General features: G+C 41.5%; 1 protein-coding gene across 1 annotated transcript in view; it reads right to left on the bottom strand.

Annotated features, from left to right (window-relative positions):
• The window catches only part of Pdzd8 (PDZ domain containing 8), a 63,291-nt gene that overhangs the window by 21,345 nt on the left and 19,572 nt on the right, over window positions 1–22,374 (bottom strand). The window contains exons 8-12 of the mRNA XM_080267507.1: window positions 18,475–19,060; window positions 17,295–17,695; window positions 11,624–12,081; window positions 9,990–10,176; window positions 9,196–9,429 (exon numbers count right to left, since the gene is read on the bottom strand). Of these exons, the coding sequence (XP_080123633.1) occupies window positions 9,196–9,429; window positions 9,990–10,176; window positions 11,624–12,081; window positions 17,295–17,695; window positions 18,475–19,060 (1,866 nt within the window). The remainder of the gene's footprint in view (window positions 1–9,195; window positions 9,430–9,989; window positions 10,177–11,623; window positions 12,082–17,294; window positions 17,696–18,474; window positions 19,061–22,374) is intronic.

Raw genomic sequence — 22,374 nt, 5'->3', positions numbered from 1 at the left:
CCATAAGGAATGGATTTTGACATAGCAGTGAGGGTGGGATTACAAGAGAGGTTCCATGTCAGTTTCTGCAGTTTGGTATGAGAAACAACAATGAGCTTTTACTTATTACCATTAACCTGGAATCAGAACATATGTCCCCTCACCCTCAATAACTCTTTAAATCCAATGAAAGTTTACATTTTAACCCGCCGCGTGCCAGTGCCCTTTTAAAACGGTCTGACAATGCCGCAGCCAGTGCCAGTGCCGTTTTCAAACGGTCTAAAATAAAAAAATTCACTTTGACCGCATTTTTCAAGATTTGCAGGTAAAAATTGGCAGGTATGTACAGCAGCTGTTCCTCTACCATCCCCCAGGCTGTCAAGGCCATACACTCACTCGCTCCCCCCCTCACGCTCGCTCTGCCTCACTCTGCCTGTGTGCCTCACCCAGTGCTGTACATAGTGAAGGCATTTTGTAACTATTTTCATGTAAGTGTAAGTTGTAAATATATTCTTGTAAGTGTAAGGACTATATAGTGAAGTCAAGTTGTAAATACCTTCTTGTAAGTGTCAGGACTGTACGTAATGAAGTCAGGTTGTACCTATCTTCAAGTAAGTGTACGATAATGCATTCAGAGTGAGAAAGACAAGCAAATTGTGATAGATGATGAAGTAATAAGTGATCAGAAAAGTGTACTGAACATTGCTATACCTTCCCAACATAAATACCCGAGTGTACCTTACATAGAAAACAGCTTTCTCTCACGTACATGGTGAGCGTGAGAGCGGCTATACCTGTACACGAGTATGCAGGACTGAATAAAACTGATTTCTGACCCTCGGTGAGCATTTTAATGGCGAAATTCGTTGTTTCCACATCAAAATATATCATTTTAGCCCCCCCCCCCCAAAAAAAAAGATCGACAAATGGCCGGCACTGGGGTGACCCAGAGGGCTAAAAATAGCCGGCATGCGGCGGGTTAATCAGACCACCACTAAATGATCTCACCTAAGTTAATTAAAGGAGAAGCTTGTTACGAAATTTATGAAGACTACATCTAACCCCTCCTGCTCCAAACATTACCCTAAAGTCTGGCAACACCAAGAACAGAATAAAAAAATATGACCTTCAACTAAAGGAGTGAATGATGAGTTGTGGAGTACACAAGACTCCTTCCTGCTGATGTCTCCAAATGTCACCCTTGCAAGGTGATATATGCAACCTCTTAATATTTTCAAAGATTACCACTTTCTCCTAATGTACTACTAGTAGCAAACTACCAACCTGTTACTATTTTTAAAAGCATACAACTTGTTACAAAAATATTACCAGCAGCCTCACTTAATCCCATCATATTACTGCTTGCAACTACAGTAGTGGAATTCCAACATGGTATTATTCCTTGTATTTGCACATTACTACATAATTGTTATGCAGTCAGCACTATCAGGTCATTACCACTTGATTATCGCGATAAACACAGTTTTAGCTATTTCTGTTTACACTGTGGCACTGTGTAAAAGGGATATATTTCTGAGTACGGTATTGCAATTAACCCCTTCAATATGACCATAGTTTTTATCTTACTCTTGCTGTCTTCAGATAATTAAGCTTAGGAGAGGTTTTTCAAACACATGGTGTTCAATTTAATTTTTGTTATCCCCTTCAATATAAGGGATCTTTCATGAGTAGAATACCGTAATATCATCTGAAGTACACAGAATAAAATAAAACATACATCATCAGACTGACGAGGTTAAAAAGGCAAGAACTATAGTGAAACCAATCATTAGCAACGCATCTATATATCAAACCCTTGGATGTACACTGTGTTGGACTGGAGGGGTGAGGTCAGGACAGTGTGCCAGGAGGGCCTGAAGCCCGTATGACAACCTTGATGCCATGTCACGAATCTGATCACAGTCAAAGAGAATTGATCAATGGCATACACACATTAAAAAACGACGTGAAAATTCCTCTACGACCACTAGTCACACACTTCAAAGAAGCATCTTTTTGTTTCACTGACAAGCTTCACCTACCTGTATTTTCTATCAAAATTACTAAGTAACAATACACAGTTGCCCTTCAGATAACACTCAAGCATGTAGAGATCCACAGCATGGATCTCTGATCCCAATGGAGATATAAATCAGGGAGAGGAAACCTTCCTTCTCCTCTGCCATTACAGGTATCAGTAATTAAGTCAACCCTGGTTGGGAAGTAAGCTGGGGGTGCTTCTGCACAAAAGCTCACTCTGGTGATCCATAAACACACACACACACTCCAACAAATCAATACACTGAGATATAATTAAACCTCCCAACAAAATATGAAAACCTGATACAGTACTTGTTAATCTTACAAATATGAAGGTGAGAACATCTGAAAGAAGTTCTCATATTTCATCATAACTCCCTAACAGTTACATTTCTTTAACAAGACAGCTTTGCTAAGACACAAATTACTGTACAGTATACAGTAAAACCTCACTATAATGGACTAATTAGGGTGCAAGCCATTCAAAAAAAAAAAGCAAAAGTGTGATAAAAATGACATCTGGACTTCCCCCTGCTAACCTGGACTTTTTCTGATATATCAGACATTAGTCTGGGTCACACCACCAGTTTTTCACTACCACTGCAGTACTGTACTGTATTATACATTCACTACAATAATCAAATGGTATAAAATGTATATATATTATACCATTTGATAATAATACAGTAATGTATTGTACATTGATGAACATGTCTATTATTTACATTATTGTGGTGAACACTGCTGAAGTTGTCAGGCAGTCTGGACTGCTTCTGGATTTATCAGACTTTTTCCAATATATAAGAATTAAGTCTGGTTGGCTCCCTGATTCCAAAAAAAGCAAATTCTGATGTACTGCAGTCCTTTATATAAAGGGTTTTACTGTACTCTAGTGTACAAATCACTTCCCAACACTGCTTCCCCATTCATCCTTCACCAGCATAGGGAAGGGATGATTCTGGCAATCATTCTCCCTCTGTGGATAATCTCCAGTCTGGCAGCAGACCACATTAAGGACCATTGTAGTTAGCTTGCTTAGTATATGAAAGTAATATAAACATCTCATACTGCTAGACACATAATTACAACCAATTCTTCATCCCTTCAATCAGGTAATTTAGCTACTGTATTTGATTCATGCCATTTCCAGATGACGTTATTCAGTTCTTGGGAGACTTCCCAGCTTACAGATAGCCTTTATTAACCCATCTGCCACTAAGTGGCTCTCCTAAAGTTGAAAGATCATCTGATGACAGCTGGAATAAACTAAAAATACACCACCAGACTGAAAGGGTAAAAAATCATGAGATAGTTCCATCATCATCAATTCGTCATCCCAACCTCTTTTTCCCACTTAACACTCTGGCACGCCAATGGCGATATTCTTGTCATCCAAAAAACTCCCGTAGGCCCGCTGATGTTGATATTCTCATCATCGAATAAAATATTTGCCAAAACTCCATTTATTGTTCAATTTTCATGGGATATGATTTAAAATGAGCACCAATGTCTACCCATTTTCTCTGTGAGTCATGTGACTGCCCCAGGCTGCCACGCAGCCACCCACGCCAAAGAAAACGTCAGTAACTTCCCATCTCTGTTCGTGGCCATGTCTGTTTACCAGCAGTTTTCCGTGGATTTTTCATCATTTTCTATGAATTACTACTTTATATTCACTGTAAATCTTATCCATGATGGACAGTGACAAAGAAAAGGGCAAATCCATCTTGAAAAAGGAGAATGAAATGCATATAAGGAGAAAGTTTTGAGTGTATGCCAGAAGTATGAAGGAGTGAAACACACCAACAAAGTTTGGGGCTGTAATGAAGGAATCTTCAGAATGTGATTTTGAAGACCTTGACTGTACAGAAAGTGACAGTGATGTTGCTAGAGAATTGGCAGAGAGTGACACAGTCAGAAACAAACGATATTGGTGGTGGAGGTGGAGTAGGCTTGATTGTCCCTGCACCAGCCAATGTTCTTGGATTTATTGAGCTATTTATTATGAGAGATTTGCTGAAATATTTGGCAAATGAAACTAACCTGTATGCAGCACAATCCTCGCACGACGCTTCCAACCCAAGGAGGACTGGGCGGGATGAAGTGAATGTGAATGAGATGGCAAACTTTTGGGGTATAACTATGTTGATGGGAGTCGTGAAAGACCCAAAGATGACAATGTACTGGCAAACAGGTAAAAAGTGGCATGTGCCTGCTGTCAGTGTGTGCATAACTTCAAAACGATATGCTGTAATTGCTAAGCATCTTCACATGTATAACTATAGAGCAATTACTGAAGACACTACTGACAGACTTATAAAAATTAGAACAGTGATGGAATACCTGACCAACAAATTCAAGACCTATATTCCCAAGAGGCACCTGTCTCTAGATGAAGACACAATGGCATGGAAGGGCCGTTTAGCTTTCAAGGTTTATAATCCAAATAAACCTGATAAATATGGAGTAAAGCTGTACATGCTGGCTAAGTCAAAGACAGGTTATGTCTTTTATTTTAATGTGTATGCATGGATTGGGGAAACAACCACAACCACTGAAACAGTAATGCATTTGACTGCACCACTGAGGAATAAAGGTTATCATTTATATATTGATAATTACTAACTCAGTGGAACTTAGCCTAGAACAAGGTGTGTACACCAGTGGTACTCTCAGATTGCAGCATGGAGCATCCAAAGATCTCCTGCTATAAGAAAAAGAAACTGCCAGCTGATACAACTATATTCCCACAGAAGGGCAATGAAGCAAAGAAGAAACTGCCAGCTGATACAACTATATTCCCACAGAAGGGCAATGTTATCATAATTCTGTGGAAAAACATGTGAGTTCTTTCAGTAATAACAACTTGCCATAATGCTGATAGGCAAGAACTGCAAAGATGGAGAGTATGGAACAGAGATGGAACAGCTTCACTGCAACGGGCCATTGTGAAAAAACCTACGGCAATCTGTGACTACAATGCTCATATGAAAAGAGTTTATCACTTTGACCAAATGGTGAAATATCATTACTTCACACGGAAATGCCAAACGTAGGTGAGGGGGGGGGTGAGATTTATGCCAGGTACCCCTTTTTTGGATAAGGGCTAAGGCGTTGCCCCTGGGTAGAGGACTCTGGTTTGGAGCGTGTAGCATTTTATGACCGGATGCCCTCCCTGATGTCTACCAATGACCCTTGGGTGGATTCGATCCTCCGACCCTACGGTCAGAGCGGAGCGCTCTAACCCACTGAGCCACGGCTGCTACATACGTGGACAAAGAAAATCACATTCTACTTTTTGCAAATGGCTATTCATAATGCTTACGTTCCGTATAAGTACTTTTCAACTGACGCAAAGAAACTGACATTCCTTGAGTTCCATGGACTCCTCACTGATTCAATGATGGACTTTGAGTACACAGATTGGCCTGTCAGAAATGAAGCGATCCCACATGCTGCTGACACAGGTGAGCATGACAGCAGGGACAGTGGTGAAATTGCGGCATCACCAGGGCCATCAGGTGTGAGGCAGTCACTCTTCTCTCTTGCACCACGAGATGAAGATTCATCTGACTCAGAAGAGGAGGTTAAGAAAACACCTACTGGTCCTCCTGGGAAAAGAACTCATATTGTTGACAAACCAGAACATCTAAACAAGAATTTGAACCATACCCTACTTAGCATGAAGAAATATCTGAGGTATCGTGTCTGCTACAAGTCTGGGAAAAGGAAAGACACCAGTATAAGTGCAGGTCGTGTGATGTGGCTTTGTACACTGCACCTTGCCACGGCTTGTACCACCGCAAGAAGAAATACCAAGTGATGAAGCACTAATGTTTCCCCTCCATCCCCTCCACCTACCATCTGCTAAGCATCTCCAGGAAGTGTATTTTACTGGAGCAGGTGGAGGGGTTATATTGATGCTCAGCTCATGGCCTGCAAACATTGTTGGGTGATAAGTATAAATAAATTAACTGTATATAAATTATTTTTATTATGCATGCTGATGATGCAGTTATACTTGCAAGTACTATACAAGAACTTGGTAGACTATTGCTGAGTTTTGCTGATGTCTGTGAACGTATATGCCTTGAGAGTAAATGTAGAAAAGAGTAAAGTGATAGTTACTGAGAGAGCAGGTGACTCCCAGTGTGATGTTACAGTGAATGGAGGTACACTGGAATTGGTGTGAGTTCAAATACCTAGGTACAGTGATAGAAAAGAGAGGAAAATGTGCAAAAGAAGTGGAAGGAAAGTAGCTGGTGCAATGAAGGCTTTGATAAGAAAGAGGCTCGTGTGTTGCAACTACACGAGGCTTACATGAAGGAGTGTTAGCACCGACTTTAACATATGGATGTGAGACTATGGTGTGACATGAAAATAAGAAGTCAAGAGTGAGAGCAATGGAGATGGGACTGCTGAGGAATGTATGTGGAATACACAGAGTGGATAGGTTACAAAATAATGTGATTCGTGAAAGATGTGGAATGAGGAAGTCAGTGGACACCAGAATCGAAGAGAGTGTACTGAGATGGTATGGTCATGTGGAGACAATGGATATCAACAGAGTGGTGAAAAAGGTGTATCTGAGCGAATCTGAAGGAGGGAGGAGGCGAGATAGGCCAAAGAGAAGGTGGAGAGATATGGTGGATGAGTGTGTGAGGAAGAGAGTTTGGAAGTCGGTGAGGCTTGGCAACTGACAAGAGATCGAGCTGGCTGAATGAATATTGTGAAAAGTGCATGATCAGGGATTTGGCACCCCTTTTTAACGTGACAGCGTCCGGATTGACTCTATTGGATACGTTTATGTGAAGCTACAGAACGTGGTGAATGTTTTTGACATATCAGATAGAGCCAGGATTCTGGGGGCTTGAATGATGAGTAAATGGAAGTGTGGCCCATTGGATTAGGCAAATTTGGGCTGTCTGGACACTGGCTACTCCTTGGCCTATCTCGCCTCCTTCATCCTTCAAATTAACTCAGATATACCTTTTTCACCACTCTATTGTTATCCATTCTCTCCACATGACCATACCATCTCAGTACACTCTTCGATTCTGGCATCCTCACACTTCCTCACTCCACATCTTTCACGAATCACATTAGTTCATATCTTATCCACTCTCTGTATTCCACATACATTCCTCAGCAGTCCCATCTCCACTGCTCTCACTCTTGGCCCTTCATTTTCATTTCACACCATAGGCTCATATCCATATGTTAAAGTTGGCACTAACACTCCTTCATGTAAGACTCGTGCAGCTGCAACCTTCAAGCCTCTGTTTCTCATCAAAGCCTTTATTGCAGAAGCTACTTTCCTTCCTTGTGTCACTCTACTTTCCATGTCTTTTGCATATTTTCCTCTCTTTTTTATCACTGTACCCAGGTAAAATAGCACAAAATAAATGAACAAAATAGCACAAAATTAATATAAAAACTCGAGAAAGAGTATAAACATTTATGTTAGCTGCCTTTTTTTTTTTTTTAGATGTCCCTGTACTTTCTATTATAGTACTGGTAATGCTTAGCTATATTCTCTTCACCCTTATATGCATATATCCTCATAGAAAAATCTATCTATCTATCTATCTATCTATAGCCCGACGCCCTAATCCCGCAAAGGGTGGCCGCAGACAAAACGCCTCCAAGTCACTCTGTCACCCACCATTTGACTCCCCTCCCCCCAACTCACCCCCCCCTCCCTCATACACCTCTCAACTCCATCCCTCCACCTCATCCTCGGTCTACCCCTCCCTCTCCCTCCCTCCACCTCACCTACATACACCCTCTTAGTCAGTCTTTCATTCTCCATTCTCTCCACATGTCCAAACCACCTCAGTGTATTTCTCCTAATCTTTTCAACCACATCCACATCTACCCCACAACGTTCCTTCACTTCTTCATTCGTCAACCTGTCCCTCCACGTCACTCCACATGCTCCTCTCAAGTAACTCATTTCCACTGCTCTCACTCTTGACTTGTTCCCCTCTTGCAAGGTCCACGCCTCGCTTCCATACGTCAGGGTAGGGATCACAATACCATCATGCAGTGACTTCTTAACTTCCATACTCACCTCCCTATTTCTCATCACTGCTTTCAGTGTACCAACAACCTTCCTTCCCTGCTGTACCCTTTCACGTACTTCATCCCCCAAAGTTCCATCCTTACTCATCACACTACCCAAGTACTTGAATGCACTCACATTCTCCATATCCTCACCATCCAACCTCATTACACACTCTGTGACTTCATTCCTCTCAAACACCATAACTTTACTTTTGTTTACATTAACTTTCAGCTTCCTCCTCCTACACACAGTCCCAAATTCATTCACCAAACCTTGCAACTCCCATTCATCTTCACTCAACAATACTGTATCATCAGCAAACAGCAACACCGGAAGCTTCCAAATCTCACCCTCATTCATTAGGGCCACCCCCACATCCACTGCCCTACCTTGCACCTCCTTTACAACCCCATCCATGTATATATTAAACAGCCATGGAGACATCACACACCCCTGTTTCAGTCCCACACTGAGATCAAAGAACTCACTTAGCTCACCATCCACTCGCACCGTAGCCCTAGCTCCCTCGTACATACTCTTCACAGCACTCAACAATTTCCCCTCCACTCCATATATTCTTAATACCTTCCACATACCTTGCCTATCTATTCTGTCTACTGCAAACAATTTAAGACCAAATTGAATAATATATGCATATATCCTTATAGAAAAATCTATTGCGAACAATTTAAGACCAAACAGAACAATACAGAGTGAAAATAAGGTCTGAAATATGAAAAGGGTACAGTATAAGCATGTGTGAGCAACTATGCATGGCCTGGCAATGCCCAGCCGATTCTAGGATGGCGCGGGCTGATCGTATCAGGCAGGCCAAAGTGTTAACAATGGAGTGGGGCAGGATTCAGAAGACAAAGAGATAGAAAACAGAACAGAGGAAGATCTCAACATCATGCCCAGTAAACTGGCCCACACATTCACTCCCTATTCAACACCCCATAATCCTGACTTCTTACAGGCACAACAATTCACATCTCTCCCCCCCCCCCTCTTTTTTTCTTTCTTAACAAATGCACTTCATATCACCTATCAGATATGGGCAAGCCATCGAGATTAGTTCGAAAAGACCAAAAACATAAGCCTAAAGTTACCTGAGGGGAGGCTGGGGGTGTACTGCCAGGAGTGTGGGGGTCAGCAGTGGTTCCAGCAGCAGCAGTAGTGATGATTTCAGGGGGGTTGTCCTTTGCATCAGTCCGGGGTGAGTCTCGGTACCGGAGGGCAGCAGCAGTGACAGAACAAGAGGTTTCCTGCTCACAACGCACCATGCACTTCTTATGGCAGATGATCCCACACTCACAACACTGGTATGCATCCTTCAGCCAAATCTTCAGTTGTGTATATGGTATATGAAACCATGTTAGTGCACACTGAAGCTATATGACTTTCAGAAGCATCATTATTACAGTATCACTCTGATCTCGTTTTTTGGAGAGGAAAGATAGGACTCGAATAAAGCAGCAAAATTACATTTAAGCCCTTGAATCATATAATGAATTTTGCTTGTTTATTCTTTCTCTTTCCAGAGTATGTTATTCATCTTAAGAGGGTCTCTCTAACTGAACAGGTCAGCACAGGTTACATCTAACCCCTCCAGCTTCAAGTCTGTCATATGCTGAGAACAGTCATCACAAGTTAAGCAAGAACACAATATGAAAGACATCACAATGAAGTGACTACAGTCAAATGGGTACAGATAACCTATCACTATTACCATACTCCTGAAAAGGGAAACACTGATGTATAAAAATCCCACTGCCATGGGTCTTATATCAACTTACTCATCAATGCAGGAATTTCATTGCAGCAACAGTAATAAAAGTTCTTTTCTTCAAGCAAATGAACAAATTGTATAAATTAGTTAATGTGTTAGTAAATATGATCATACCTTCTTTTTACAAAAGTCACACTGTGTTGCAGAATGGAAGTGAGTCCTCTTAAAATCATGGTTACGATCCTCCACTCCTTCCTGCATCCCAAACAGATCTTCTTCTTCTGATATTGTCCCATCAGTCACACTTTCATCTTCAGACATGGCAGATTTATCAAATGCACCACGGCCTAGAACTTCACACCTGTAAGCGTATTATGCCCATTACACGAGTTTCTAGTTTTATTTTAAGTAAAGTTTTAGAACTGTAAATTTAAAAGCTATGCTACTTTTCCTCTGATAGTCCGTATCATTTATAAGGGCTTCAACATGCTTGCTTGCATCGGCCTTGGCCACCTAAAGGCAGCTCCCCACAATGCTCAATCTCTGGCAGCTTCCCTATTCAATCTCTTGTCCCTGAGGTTACACTCTATGACCTTGTCCTAACTCTTTTTTTGGTCTGCCTCTCACAACCGTACCCTTGACGTTTACACGTCTCACCTTAGACACCCAACTCTCATCCTCCATCCTCTCAACATGCCCAAACCATCTCAATCTACCCCTCCTCATCACAGCACCAATACATTCCAGTCTCATCCTTCTTCTCAACTCTTTAACTGTAATCCTAGCCCCCTACCCCCAGGCCTCACATTCAATGACGTACTACACATCCACCTAATCATCGTCATTCCTATACATATGGGCCTATGAATATCCTCTTCCTTTACTGTCCAGGTCTCACTACAATACAGCATTACACTCCAAACACATCCCACATACCAAGATCCATTAGCATAGAGGGAGAGCCCTCTCAACATTAGGACAGACAACAGCCCCCTGAACTTTCTCTAACCACTCTTTATCCTTGCCACAGAGCTGGCTCCAGCCTCAGCTCCAGCCCATAACATGTCCCCAAAGTATCAAAACTCCTCTCCACACTAAAGAGACTTTCCTTGCATGCCTCACAATCTCTACATGCTCTCTCCAACAAACTGCACACATGAAAAAAGCATTATTTCTCAACCTACAGTACATCTAATACCACAACATCTCTTACGCACCCACTTATCACAAACACACAACAAGGTGGTGTTACTTCCCAAACCTTTGTGGCAAATTGCACATAGCCATACTCCCTCTGTTTTGACAGTACCACCACCAGCCCTAGATATCATTGCTTTTGTTTTATTTGTATTTAATCTCAAACCCTTGTGTACCATTCGGTCTCTCCATTTCCTAAAGCTTTCCTCTGCTATCAACATCATCAACATACAATATCTTCCAAGGGGGTCAATTTCTAAAGTCACATGACAGAGTTTCAAGCACCATAACAAACAATAAGGGGCTCAAGACTGATCCCTGATACACACCAATACCAGTATCAGATATTTGCAAATACCCTGTACTGGAAAACAATACAGTATACCATCATCAACACAAGTTTTCAACCTTCTACTGTAGTGTATCTCTAAGTGTTGGTACAAATATCTGACTTTTTTTTTAAATTTCATCTAAGGGAGAGGTGAGGTAAGTATTATCTACAAATACCTTTTAATACTATAATATCAACAAAACAATTCTTTGATGGTGATTCTACATAGTAGTCATTTAGTATGCAATCTGCATTACTAGCATTAGTTACCAATACCTACCTGTCTTGTGGTTGGTAAGTGAGTGAAAGCATGATGTCACCATAGCACAGGCTGGGGTTGAACCCCTTATGTGGAATGAGAGGGTCCCCAGCAATCTCTGGGCACCTTGGGTGAGGTGGATTAAGGGTGATTACACGGGTTACATGGCCCTGGGTGGTAAGAGTAGTGTCAGGGATGAGGGATATCAGAGCCAGATTCACGAAGCCCACCAGCGTATCATCACTCAACCCAGACGTCACATCATCCTGTTTCCATTTGTCACTGTCTCTACTTCGTCGTCTGTCTCGTTCACTATTATCTTTAGGTTTGCTTTTATCCTTGCTATCCTTATGTTTTTCAGCAGATATCAAATCATAATCTTGTTTTGAAGATGAAATGTTTCTACTCCAGACTGCAATGCTCATATACTTGTTCTCCTCTTCCAACCAGAATTCAAAGTCACTATCAAACACAGGATCCTGAAAGACAATACAGTATGTGAAGATCACCAGAATCTGGAGGGGAAAAATGATTCCTCCATCAAAACCCGATTCTCTGTCTGTAGTTCAACAGGCACCCATATAATAAACCTGTCGAGATTAAGCTTCACTTGCAATGCATGAGATAACATGAGTTTTGATTTATTTTCCAGAGGGGTTAGTCACTGACCTGATAAATATGATTATATATGAGTGTGTTGTCCCAGACAACTGGTTGAAGAGTGTAATTGTAAATGTGTCCAAAGGGAAGGGTGATGCCCTGGAAAGAGGAAAGTACAGAGGTATAAGGCTTTTAGATCAGATAATGAAGGTATTGGAGAGAGTTCTAGAAGGTATGATTAGAGAAAGAGTGAATATTGATGAGATGCAGTTTGGGTTTATGCCAGGCAGGGGGACCACTGATACCATATTCAGTGTTTGACAGCTTCAGGAAAAATATGTTGGGAAGAAAAAGGATCTGTTTTTTATTTTTGGCGATTTGGAAAAGGCGTTTGACAGAGTCCCTAGAGAGGTGGTGAAGCAGGCACTGAGAAGCTTGGCTTGGAGGAGTGGCTGGTTAGGGTGGTTATGGCCGAGCATCCAGGTAAGAGTGAATGGAGATTTGAGTGATGAGTTTTCCGTGAATGCTTGTGTGCATCAGGGGTCAGTTTTGAGTCCCATGTTGTTTATCATGGTACCTGAAGCCCTCTCACGTGACTTCAGAAACGGACTCCTGTGGAAGATGTTGTATGCTGATAATTTGGCGTTGATTGCAGAGAATGAAAGGGAGGCGGAGGAAAGATTTAGGAAGCGGAGAGATGGTATGGGGCACAAGGGCTTAAGGGTAAATGCAGACAAAACAAAAGTGATGATATCTAGGGTTGGTGGTGGTACTGTCAAGGACGCAGGAGAGTGGCCATGTGCAGTTTGTCACAAGGGCGTGCAAAGTAATTCCATCTTGTGCAGTGTTTGTGATAAATGGGTGCACAAGAGATGTAGTGGTATCAGAGGTAGACTGCAAGATAATGCTGATTTTATGTGTATGGCGTGTTGGGGAGAGCAGGTGGAGATTGTCAGGCGTGAAAGGATTGAACTTGCTGGTGAGTCTCTTGAGTGTGTGGAAGAGTTTTGTTATTTATGAGACATGTTATGTGCTGGAGGTGTGGATAAAGCTAGCTCTGTGGCTAGGGTGAAAAGTTGTTGGAAGAGGTTTAAGGAGCTGTTGCCTCTCCTGACATTGAGAGGACTCTCCCTATGTGCTAAGGAATCTTTGTATGCAGCATGTGTTAGGAGTGTGACGCTGTATGGTAGTGAGACCTTAGCAGTAAAGGAAGAGGATATTCGCAGGCTCAAATGTGCAGAAATGACAATGATTAGGTGGATGTGCAGAAATGACAATGATTAGGTGGATGTGCAGTGCATCCATGCGTGCAAGGCCTGGGGGGGCTGGGTTTATGATGGAAGAGTTGAGAGGTAGGATGGGACTGGAGTGTATTGGTGTTGTGATGAAGTGAGGTAGACTGAGATGGTTTGGGCATGTGGTGAGGATGGGGGATGATAATTGGGTGCAGAAGATGAGAAGTGTTAATATTGGGGGTGAGGTTGTGAGGGGTAGACAGAGAAAGACGTGGGACGAGGTCATTAAGTGTGACCTCAGGGTTAAGGGACTGAACGGGGAGGCTGCCACAGATCGTGCAGCGTGGAGAGCCGTCACTAGCTGACCAAGGCCGAAGCATGCAAGCTTGTTGGAGCCTTCAACAAAAAAAAACGAAGGGGTGAAACTGTCTGGATGATTAACCTTGGCTAGCTTTCACTAAGCTTTAAGATCAAATGTCAAAACACTAAATTGGTACTCCAGTAAATATACTGTACAATCCAGGTACCTATAACTGCATAAACTATATATTTGTTACTTACACAAACTGAGTACTTTTTTTTTTTTAAGCAATATGAAAATTTTGTTTTGAAGTTTTTACAAAGCCAGCACGCAGGTATGATACAGTAGTACTCAGTCAATCCATTCAGTGATACAAACAACTTAAGATCACTTTTCTCATATCAGTCCATGACACCCAAACCTTACTTGCTTTAGCAATTAGTAATCTAAAAGTACGTTACTTAACCATCACCACAGGCATAACCAAATTGAAGTCCAAATACTTCAAACTAGGGTTGAGGGTTTAAAAAAAAAAAAAAAAAAAAAAAAAAAATGAAAGTAACAACCATTAACAGTTCTTGACAAACTGGATAATGCATCCTTTCACACACAAAACTGATACATCCAAGACCTTTTGCTCTCTCTCACAATCTAGAACATATATAGTTTCACCTGGCACGTGTAACAGTTGTACAGCATACTCTCTCAACTGTAACTGTATAATCAGTATATTATATATATATATATATGTGGAAAGTGTTAAGAATATATAGAGTAGATGGGAAGTTGTTGAATGCTGTGAAGAGTATGTACGATGGTGTGAAGGCTGCAGTGCGTGTGGATGGTGAACTAAGTGAATTTTTCTCTTTGAAAGTTGGTTTGAAACAGGGAAGTGTCATGTCTCCATGGTTGTTCAATCTGTACATGGATGGGGTAATAAAAGAGGTACAAGGTAGGGTAGTGGATGTTGGAGTGGCCCTGGTGAGAGAGGATAGTGTTTGGAAACTCCCTGTACTGTTGTTTGCAGATGATACTGTGTTGTTCAGTGAAGACGAAGGGGAGCTCCAAGGCTTGGTGGATGAGTTTGAGAGAGTGTGTAAGAAACGGAATCTAAAGGTGAATGTAGGGAAGAGTAAAGTGATGGTCTTTGAGAGAGGTGAAGTTAGTGAATGTACGGCGAGGTTGGATGGTGGGGAATTGGAAAATGTAAGTAGGTTTAAGTACTTGGGTAGTGTGATGAGTAAGGATGGAGGTTTGGAGGGTGAAGTGCTTGAAAGGGTACAGCAGGGAAGAAAGGTTGCTGGTTCTTTGAAAGCAGTGATAAGAAACAGAGAAGTGAGCATGGAAGTGAAAAAGTTACTACATAACAGTATTGTGATACCAACTCTAACGTACGGAAGTGAAGCTTGGACATTGTTGGAAGGACACAAGTCAAGAGTGAGAGCAGTGGAAATGAGTTATTTAAGAGGAGCCTGTGGAGTCACGTGGAGAGACAGGCTGACGAATGAGGATATAAAGGAGCGTTGTGGTGTGGAGGTGGATGTGATAGGAAGCATTATGAGGAACACACTGAGGTGGTTTGGCCATGTGGAGAGGATGGAGGGTGAAAGACTGACGAGGAGAGTGTATGTGAGTGAGGTGGAGGGGGGAAGAGGGAGGGGGAGGCCGAGGATGAGATGGAGGGATGGGGTGGAGAGGTATATGAGAGAGGGGGGTGCGAGTTGGGAGCAGGGCAGTGAAATGGCGGGGGACAGGGCGACTTGGAGGTGATTTGTTTGTGGCCACCCCAAACGGGATTGAGGCGTCTGGCAATATATATATATATACATATATATATATATATATATACTGTGTGTGTATATATATATATATATATATATATATATATTGATTCATTCATTCATCATCTACTCCAGTGTTGCCCTGTGAGGAGTGTAGGAGCCTGGGGCTAGGCAAGTTGGTCCTGACATTTAAGATAAGAGTGACCAGCCTCACTCACCCCTGAGTGGCATTAAACGAGTAATAAACCCCAGCAACCCTTTGGATATAAACCTACTCCAGCTCAATCCGATTGGAGCTCCTTAATTACCCACTAAACCACTAGGTGCCATAATTTGGTTATATGGTAAATACCCAGCAAAGTAAATGGTGTACTGGTGTAAAGGAAACCATTTGGATTGTCACTCAGTGTAGAGTCACCCATAGAAAGAAGGAAGAGGAAAGAATGAACTTGTATAGGAGGCCTCCCCTGTCTCTCCTGCCAATAAAAGGGCTGAAAATCCACTCACTTGATGTAGCGCTGCTCTCGAGTGTCTTCCCTTTCCTCTCCTCCATCCTTCTTCCCATCCATCCTCTTCTGTCTTTCTTTCCTTCATTCTTTCCTTGTCCTTCTGCCTACGGGTGACTTTACACTCTCTCTTCTGACTTTTGTACCTTCATTCTTTCCTCTTCCTTCTGCCTGTGGGTGACTCTACAATGAGTGGCAAGCCAAATGGTTTCCTGTACACCAGGAAACCATTTACTATGCTGGATGGTAACCATATAACCAAATTTTGGTGCCTGGTGTTTTAGTGGGTAATTATGGTGCTCCAATCGGATTGAGCCGGTGAAGGTTTATATCCAAAGGGTGGTTGGGGTTTACTTTTCACGTTATGCCACTCAGGGATGAGTGTGGCTGGTCACTCTCATCTTAAATGTCAGGACCGACATGCCTAGCCCCGGGCTCCTACGTTTCTCATGGGACAACATACACTGGATGATGAATGGATGGATATATAGCCTTTAGATGCTGATGCCAGTGATTTTTGAGAAAGAAGAATCTTGTTCTCGGCCATTTAATATATCCAGTAATCTTGGAGAATCAGCAGCAAGACATATTTCTTACCTGTGAAATGTAATGCCATCTCTTTTCAATTAATTCCTGTGCCCATTTTTGCATCCATGAGCTGTGCAGTGGACCATGGCACTATATTTTCCGGACTCATCAGCTGATATCATAAGGTGCGAGTGTCAGGTGGGATGCTTAAACACTGCTGCCACTACACCTGCGCCACCCTGGCAGCGGACACACAAACTATGCGGCACGACTCATGAGAAAGCCCCTCCATATTATTGAGCTCAATGACAGAGAGGTTGCTAGAGATCAAGCAGTTTGAAGAAACCCCATTAGGTGATCAAGACCGATGCAGGTAACCATGTTGGGGCCTTTGTAAACAAATAAGTGAATGATGACTGGCTATTAAAAATAAATAAGTATAATAAATAAAATAAAGGCAAGCATACTAGAGTAGAGAATTCTTGAAGTAACATATAATGTATGAATGAAAGTCCGGCACTTTCACCAAGCACTTTGTTAACAGCGCTCCTTATTTTATGTTTTTTTCCTATCTGTTCATCAGACCCATCTCATTTGCTTTTGAGGAACTAATTAAGATTCATTCTCTCTCTCTCTCTCTCTCTCCATTACCTATCTATCTATCTATCTATTTATCTAGTCATCTGAATTTTTTTTTTTTTCCACTCATCTGAAAAAACTACATTCAGTCCATCAACTTACACAACTTCCATCAACAAACGGTGTTTGTAGTATCTTGAGATGCATCTTATTCTTCCCTGCACGCGGTCTCATCCCTCTTTTTTCTGCATTCAGAGCCAGCGTGATTTCTGGGGACGTAGGAGTTCCCGCCTTGCTGCTTTGGTTCGATGGAGGCTTCTCGTTGATTGGATGCGATGGAGGGGAACTCTGAGTTGTAACACTGGGCCCTGAGGACTTATCTTGGTTTAAGGGTCTGGGGACACCTTTACCAGAGGATGAAGAAACAGGCGATTTGTCTTGAATGGTAGAATTCAAACGGATGTCTGCAGGAAACGAGTGCAAATCCAATAGCTTTCTCTTTAATTCAGGGCTGTTGTTGTGACTTGAATCAGGTGTAGACTTTCCACTTCCACTTATGTCACCTGCAAACCAAGTACATGAATTTAAGTTTATGTCTGTATATCCAGGGAAAAAATAATAAAGTTGACATATTACAAACACTATAGGTAGTTACATCACAAAAGCAGTACTAGCAGCAGTTATCTAAAGCAGTGTATACAGCAACACAATACAGTACACTTTATTAACAAACAATATACATCATAATAAACAGCAACCTCAACACAAAATTAACCCTTTCAATCCAATGACAAATTTTTAATTTTATTCTGCCTATCTCCAGATTATTTTATTCACCTGAAAATATTTACTGAAGTTCAAATAGTCTTCAATTACATTTTTTTTTTTAATACATCCCTTTTGCTAATTCAAACTAGCTAGAGGTAGCTACAATAACAAGTAAAATGTCACTGAATTGAAGAAGTTTACCCTTCCAATCCAGTGACTAATCTGGGAAGTTTGCTGCTCCCACATTTAGCTGATTTTTTTTTCAGTTGGGGGGGACTATTTTTTGTGGAGGGGTTAATGAAGCTGGTATCTAATCCCTCTAGTTTGAAAAATCTCTCCTAAGCTGAGTGAAATCTAGAATATCAACATTTGCTATAATACAACTGGTATTGCAAAATGCAGGATCTTGGTAATCATCTTTATAAATTGCAATGGAGCTTCAACAGGCAATCTTTATGTCATACACGAGTAACATTTCAGAAAGTCTATTAATAACAAGAATTTACTTTAGAATTAAAAAAAAAAAAGCCATAAGATTGAAGGGGTTTTCACGGTAAAGAAAGACCATGATTACCCTCACGCGTGGAATTAATACGATTCCTATTGGTGCGCTGTAGCACAGGTGAGCCAGGCAAGGAGCGATGCCTGGCTGGCCGCCCGCCATTGAAGGTGCCCATTAACCCAGCAAGCAAGTGGGATGGGCTGACAGCTCTTGCACCACCAGCCGCCCCATTGTCATCACCACCACCACCACCACAGCTACTGCCCCCACTCTCACCTCCTCTATAACTTCCCCCACACCCACCAACAATACTACTTGCACTACCAGTACTGGATACAACTTTAAGTGGTGTCTCTGTGCCACTTCTACATCCACCATACTGACTACCGATACTACTAGCATCACCAACACTACAGCAAGGCACATTCCCTCCACCATGAGAAGCGGTACCATCACTGGCACCAATACATCCAGATGCACTACTGGTGGAGGTGTCTACCCAGGCATTAGAGCACTTGTTCCCACTATAACTACAGTTGGTGATGTAAGCTGCCACACTGGAGTGACCACTGCAGGCTACAGGAGGTCTACCTGAAGTATCTTCCCCGATAACTGCTCCAGAACCATCTGAACCAACAGTTCTTTGTTCTGCTACCACCTAGAGGGGTTAGAGGGTTGTTAGTAACAGAGGACACATTGCAACATGCTGCTAGCAACTTGACAGGACACATTACATTTATTAGTACTGTACTAATAAAATTAAAGTGACAATTAATGGCCTATTTGTTATAATCAGCACAGAGGTAGAGAGTATTAGTTTCATAAGGCAATACACATGAGGGAAAGATAAAAACCAGTTTCTCACAACATTAACAACAATAACACACAATATCATGTACATTCACATCTAACTGCACTACACCATATGCATGAAGGGTATAAAGTTCACTTACTCTTGCCTACGGAACTACTTTCCAATGAAAATTACCAGTATTTATTTTAAACCTACCTACTGAACAAAAGAATATAATTGTCTCTTCTCTGCTGGAAAAAGAATATATTACAGGAAATGCTAATTTTTTCACTCTCCTTCCAAAGCCTCATCAAAAGCTTAGAGGCCCAGGGTTACACTGCTTAGTCCAGTCATTTGAGCATGACCAAACGCTTACTTATGAGTCACATTAATGTAAAAAATTTCAACCACCTGGATGTGCTTTCATGTCACCTCCACTTGGTGCATGCACTTTACCCCAATAAACCATCATGTGTCCACTTACTCGTTTTATGGTTGTCACCTAACAAAGAAAACTGATTCCCCGAGGCAGAGGAAACTCTTTGGCTTGCCACTCAAGTGTACAGTCACCTACATCAAAAGTGTGGATGAGAGGTGTATGGGCACCCTTCATCTATCAGTCAAGTAATATACAGGTTCAGTATCTGAGAAAATATTCCAAATGACTTTGTTAAACCAGTATCTATAGTTGGTGTGTTTTTGTCAGACTGAACTGGCTAACTCTCACAGGTGATATAAGGTGATGTGGTTGCTTGAAATTTGATGAGTCTTAGTAATAAGGTAGTAATGGGTCTCCTAGGTTACTAGTGAAATCGACTCTCCAATGTAACAACACTTATCATCAACTGAGCAGCAAAGGGCTTGGGATCTCTGTCAGGTTACAACAAAATGCAGTTCACTAGATAAATCAACTTCCAAGCCTTATAATCTGGTATTTATATATGACCCTCGGGGCACCCGTTAGGGTTACTAGTAAATTAAGTTGTATGCATGGCACCATAACAGCATGCTATGAGGGAAAGTATAAAAGATGTCTAACTGTATGATATGAACCTTCCACGACATGTAACGGTACATCTCTTATGGATGTGACATAATGGCTATGAAATGTCCCACTCCTACGTGGAATGACTCTTACTGGAGGGGTCCACTTCCATGTAAACTACAAGGGCTTTAAAACACCTCGTCTGTTATACTGATAATGTAATATAATACAGTATTTTTTTTTTCAACTCAGAATTAGGTGGGATGGCTATGTACAATTGTAGAGGTGAGAACAAGAATAAGATTCCACTTAAGGCCCTCCCAGATTCTCTCCAGTAGCATAAGCCACACTATGCTGACACTGTGGCAAAAGCTAAACCTAACTCTGAAAATTAAGTTATGGGTTACATAATCTCTAAAAGTGCTATACCTTAAATATAATTTTATATATATATATATATATATATATATATATATATATATATATATATATATATATATATACAGTAATCCCTTAATTCACACGAGGGTTACGTTCCCAGACCTTTCGCGAGTGGTAAATTCACATATACGTTCTGCCCATGTGTGCACGTAATTATGCATGTGTATTAAGTGTATTACATCTGAATAATGCTGTTTATGCATTACATACACCTTGTAAACTAGCATAAAGTTTGAAAAACAACAAAAATTTAAGAAATTTAACACTGAAAGCTGACAAGCACAGGCGTAGGTGGAGACACTTTAGCAGTCTGGTGCACTAGCCCTCACTGCCTCCTGTATGCTACATTCTGCTTTCATTATTGTACGAACAGTTGACTCATTCACCCCAAACATACGGTTCCGAGACAATTCACAGGCGTAGGAGGAGACACTTTAGCACAGTCTGATGCACTAGCCCTCACTGCCTCCCGTACGCTATATTCTGCCTTTTTTATTGTACGAAGAGTTGACTCATTCACCCCAAACATACGGGTCCGAGACAATTCACTGTCAAAACATGGACGATACCCTGTCAGGACAATTCGCATCCTGGACGATTTCCCGTCATTCTATAAATACTGTATACTTATTATTGATTAATTAATACTTTAATAACTAATTTTCAGGGGGATTTTATAACTCATATAAGTAAAAAAAGTAGTGTACTGTACTTGCTAAATAAACTGGTATGTGAATAAATGACGGGGAATCGTCCTGACAGCGACTTGTTGCCAACATTCCTTCCCTAAGAGTGTCCAACACTTTAACTTTCTCTGTCAGCAACATCACTTTACAAGTTCGTCTTGGTGTGTTACCACATGCATCACTAGCACTACGCTTAGGCCCCATGTTGGCAAACAAGACAAGCAATCACTGGAAGGCAGAAAAATAAGCCACAAATAACGATTCGCGAGTCACGCACGGTTCGATTGTCGGATTCAAACCGACTGTGTGATGCGTGGTAGACCTCCCTCCCACACACACACACACACACACACACACATATGTATGCACACGGGTAGCACGTAGGCATTTTTATATTTTATTTATTTCTCTCATATATATATATATATATATATATACACACACACACACACTCAATCCTCGTAAATCGCGGCAATTTGGGTCTGGACCACTGCCGCGATTTACAAGTTCCGTGGTTTATAAATAATAACTCTTATGTGAAAAATGAATTTGGGTCTGGACTTTGGCCAACCACCCCCCACAGAGGGGTGTGAGCTGGAAGCAGGGCAGTGAAATGGCAGGGGACAGGACGACATGGAGGCGATTTGTTTGTGGCCACCCCGTACGGGATTAAGGAGTCTGGCAATAGATAGAAAGATAGACAGTATATTATTTTTCCCAAAGACCAGTTTCATGGGTATAACATTGAAGAATGCATGTTGCAGTATGAGTGTACAAATTTTCAAGTCAATAATGGTAAATTATCCGAGAAGAGCTTGGATAGTTCGGTATTTTGGAGGTGGGACTCAGGTAAAAATGCAGCTACCACTAATATTCACTGAAAGTAAATTTCATAAGTAGCTATTCTATGAAAGAGTTCATACACAAATATTTCAGAACACAAAAGCAGCCCTGTATATACCTTGGTGGAGCCATGGTGAATTTTTTAAGTTTGGTGGGCTGGACCTTGACCTAACATCATAACAAACAATGAGGTGCGCATGGGATAGGCTGTGGGCAGCTGAAAA

This window comes from Coenobita brevimanus, chromosome 24 (genome assembly GCF_032717465.1).
Source record: "Coenobita brevimanus isolate Jiangsu-jjx chromosome 24, ASM3271746v2, whole genome shotgun sequence".
NCBI lineage: Eukaryota > Metazoa > Arthropoda > Malacostraca > Decapoda > Coenobitidae > Coenobita > Coenobita brevimanus.
Note: the sequence above shows the minus strand (reverse complement) of the source record. Positions and strands in the feature narration are given on the sequence as shown.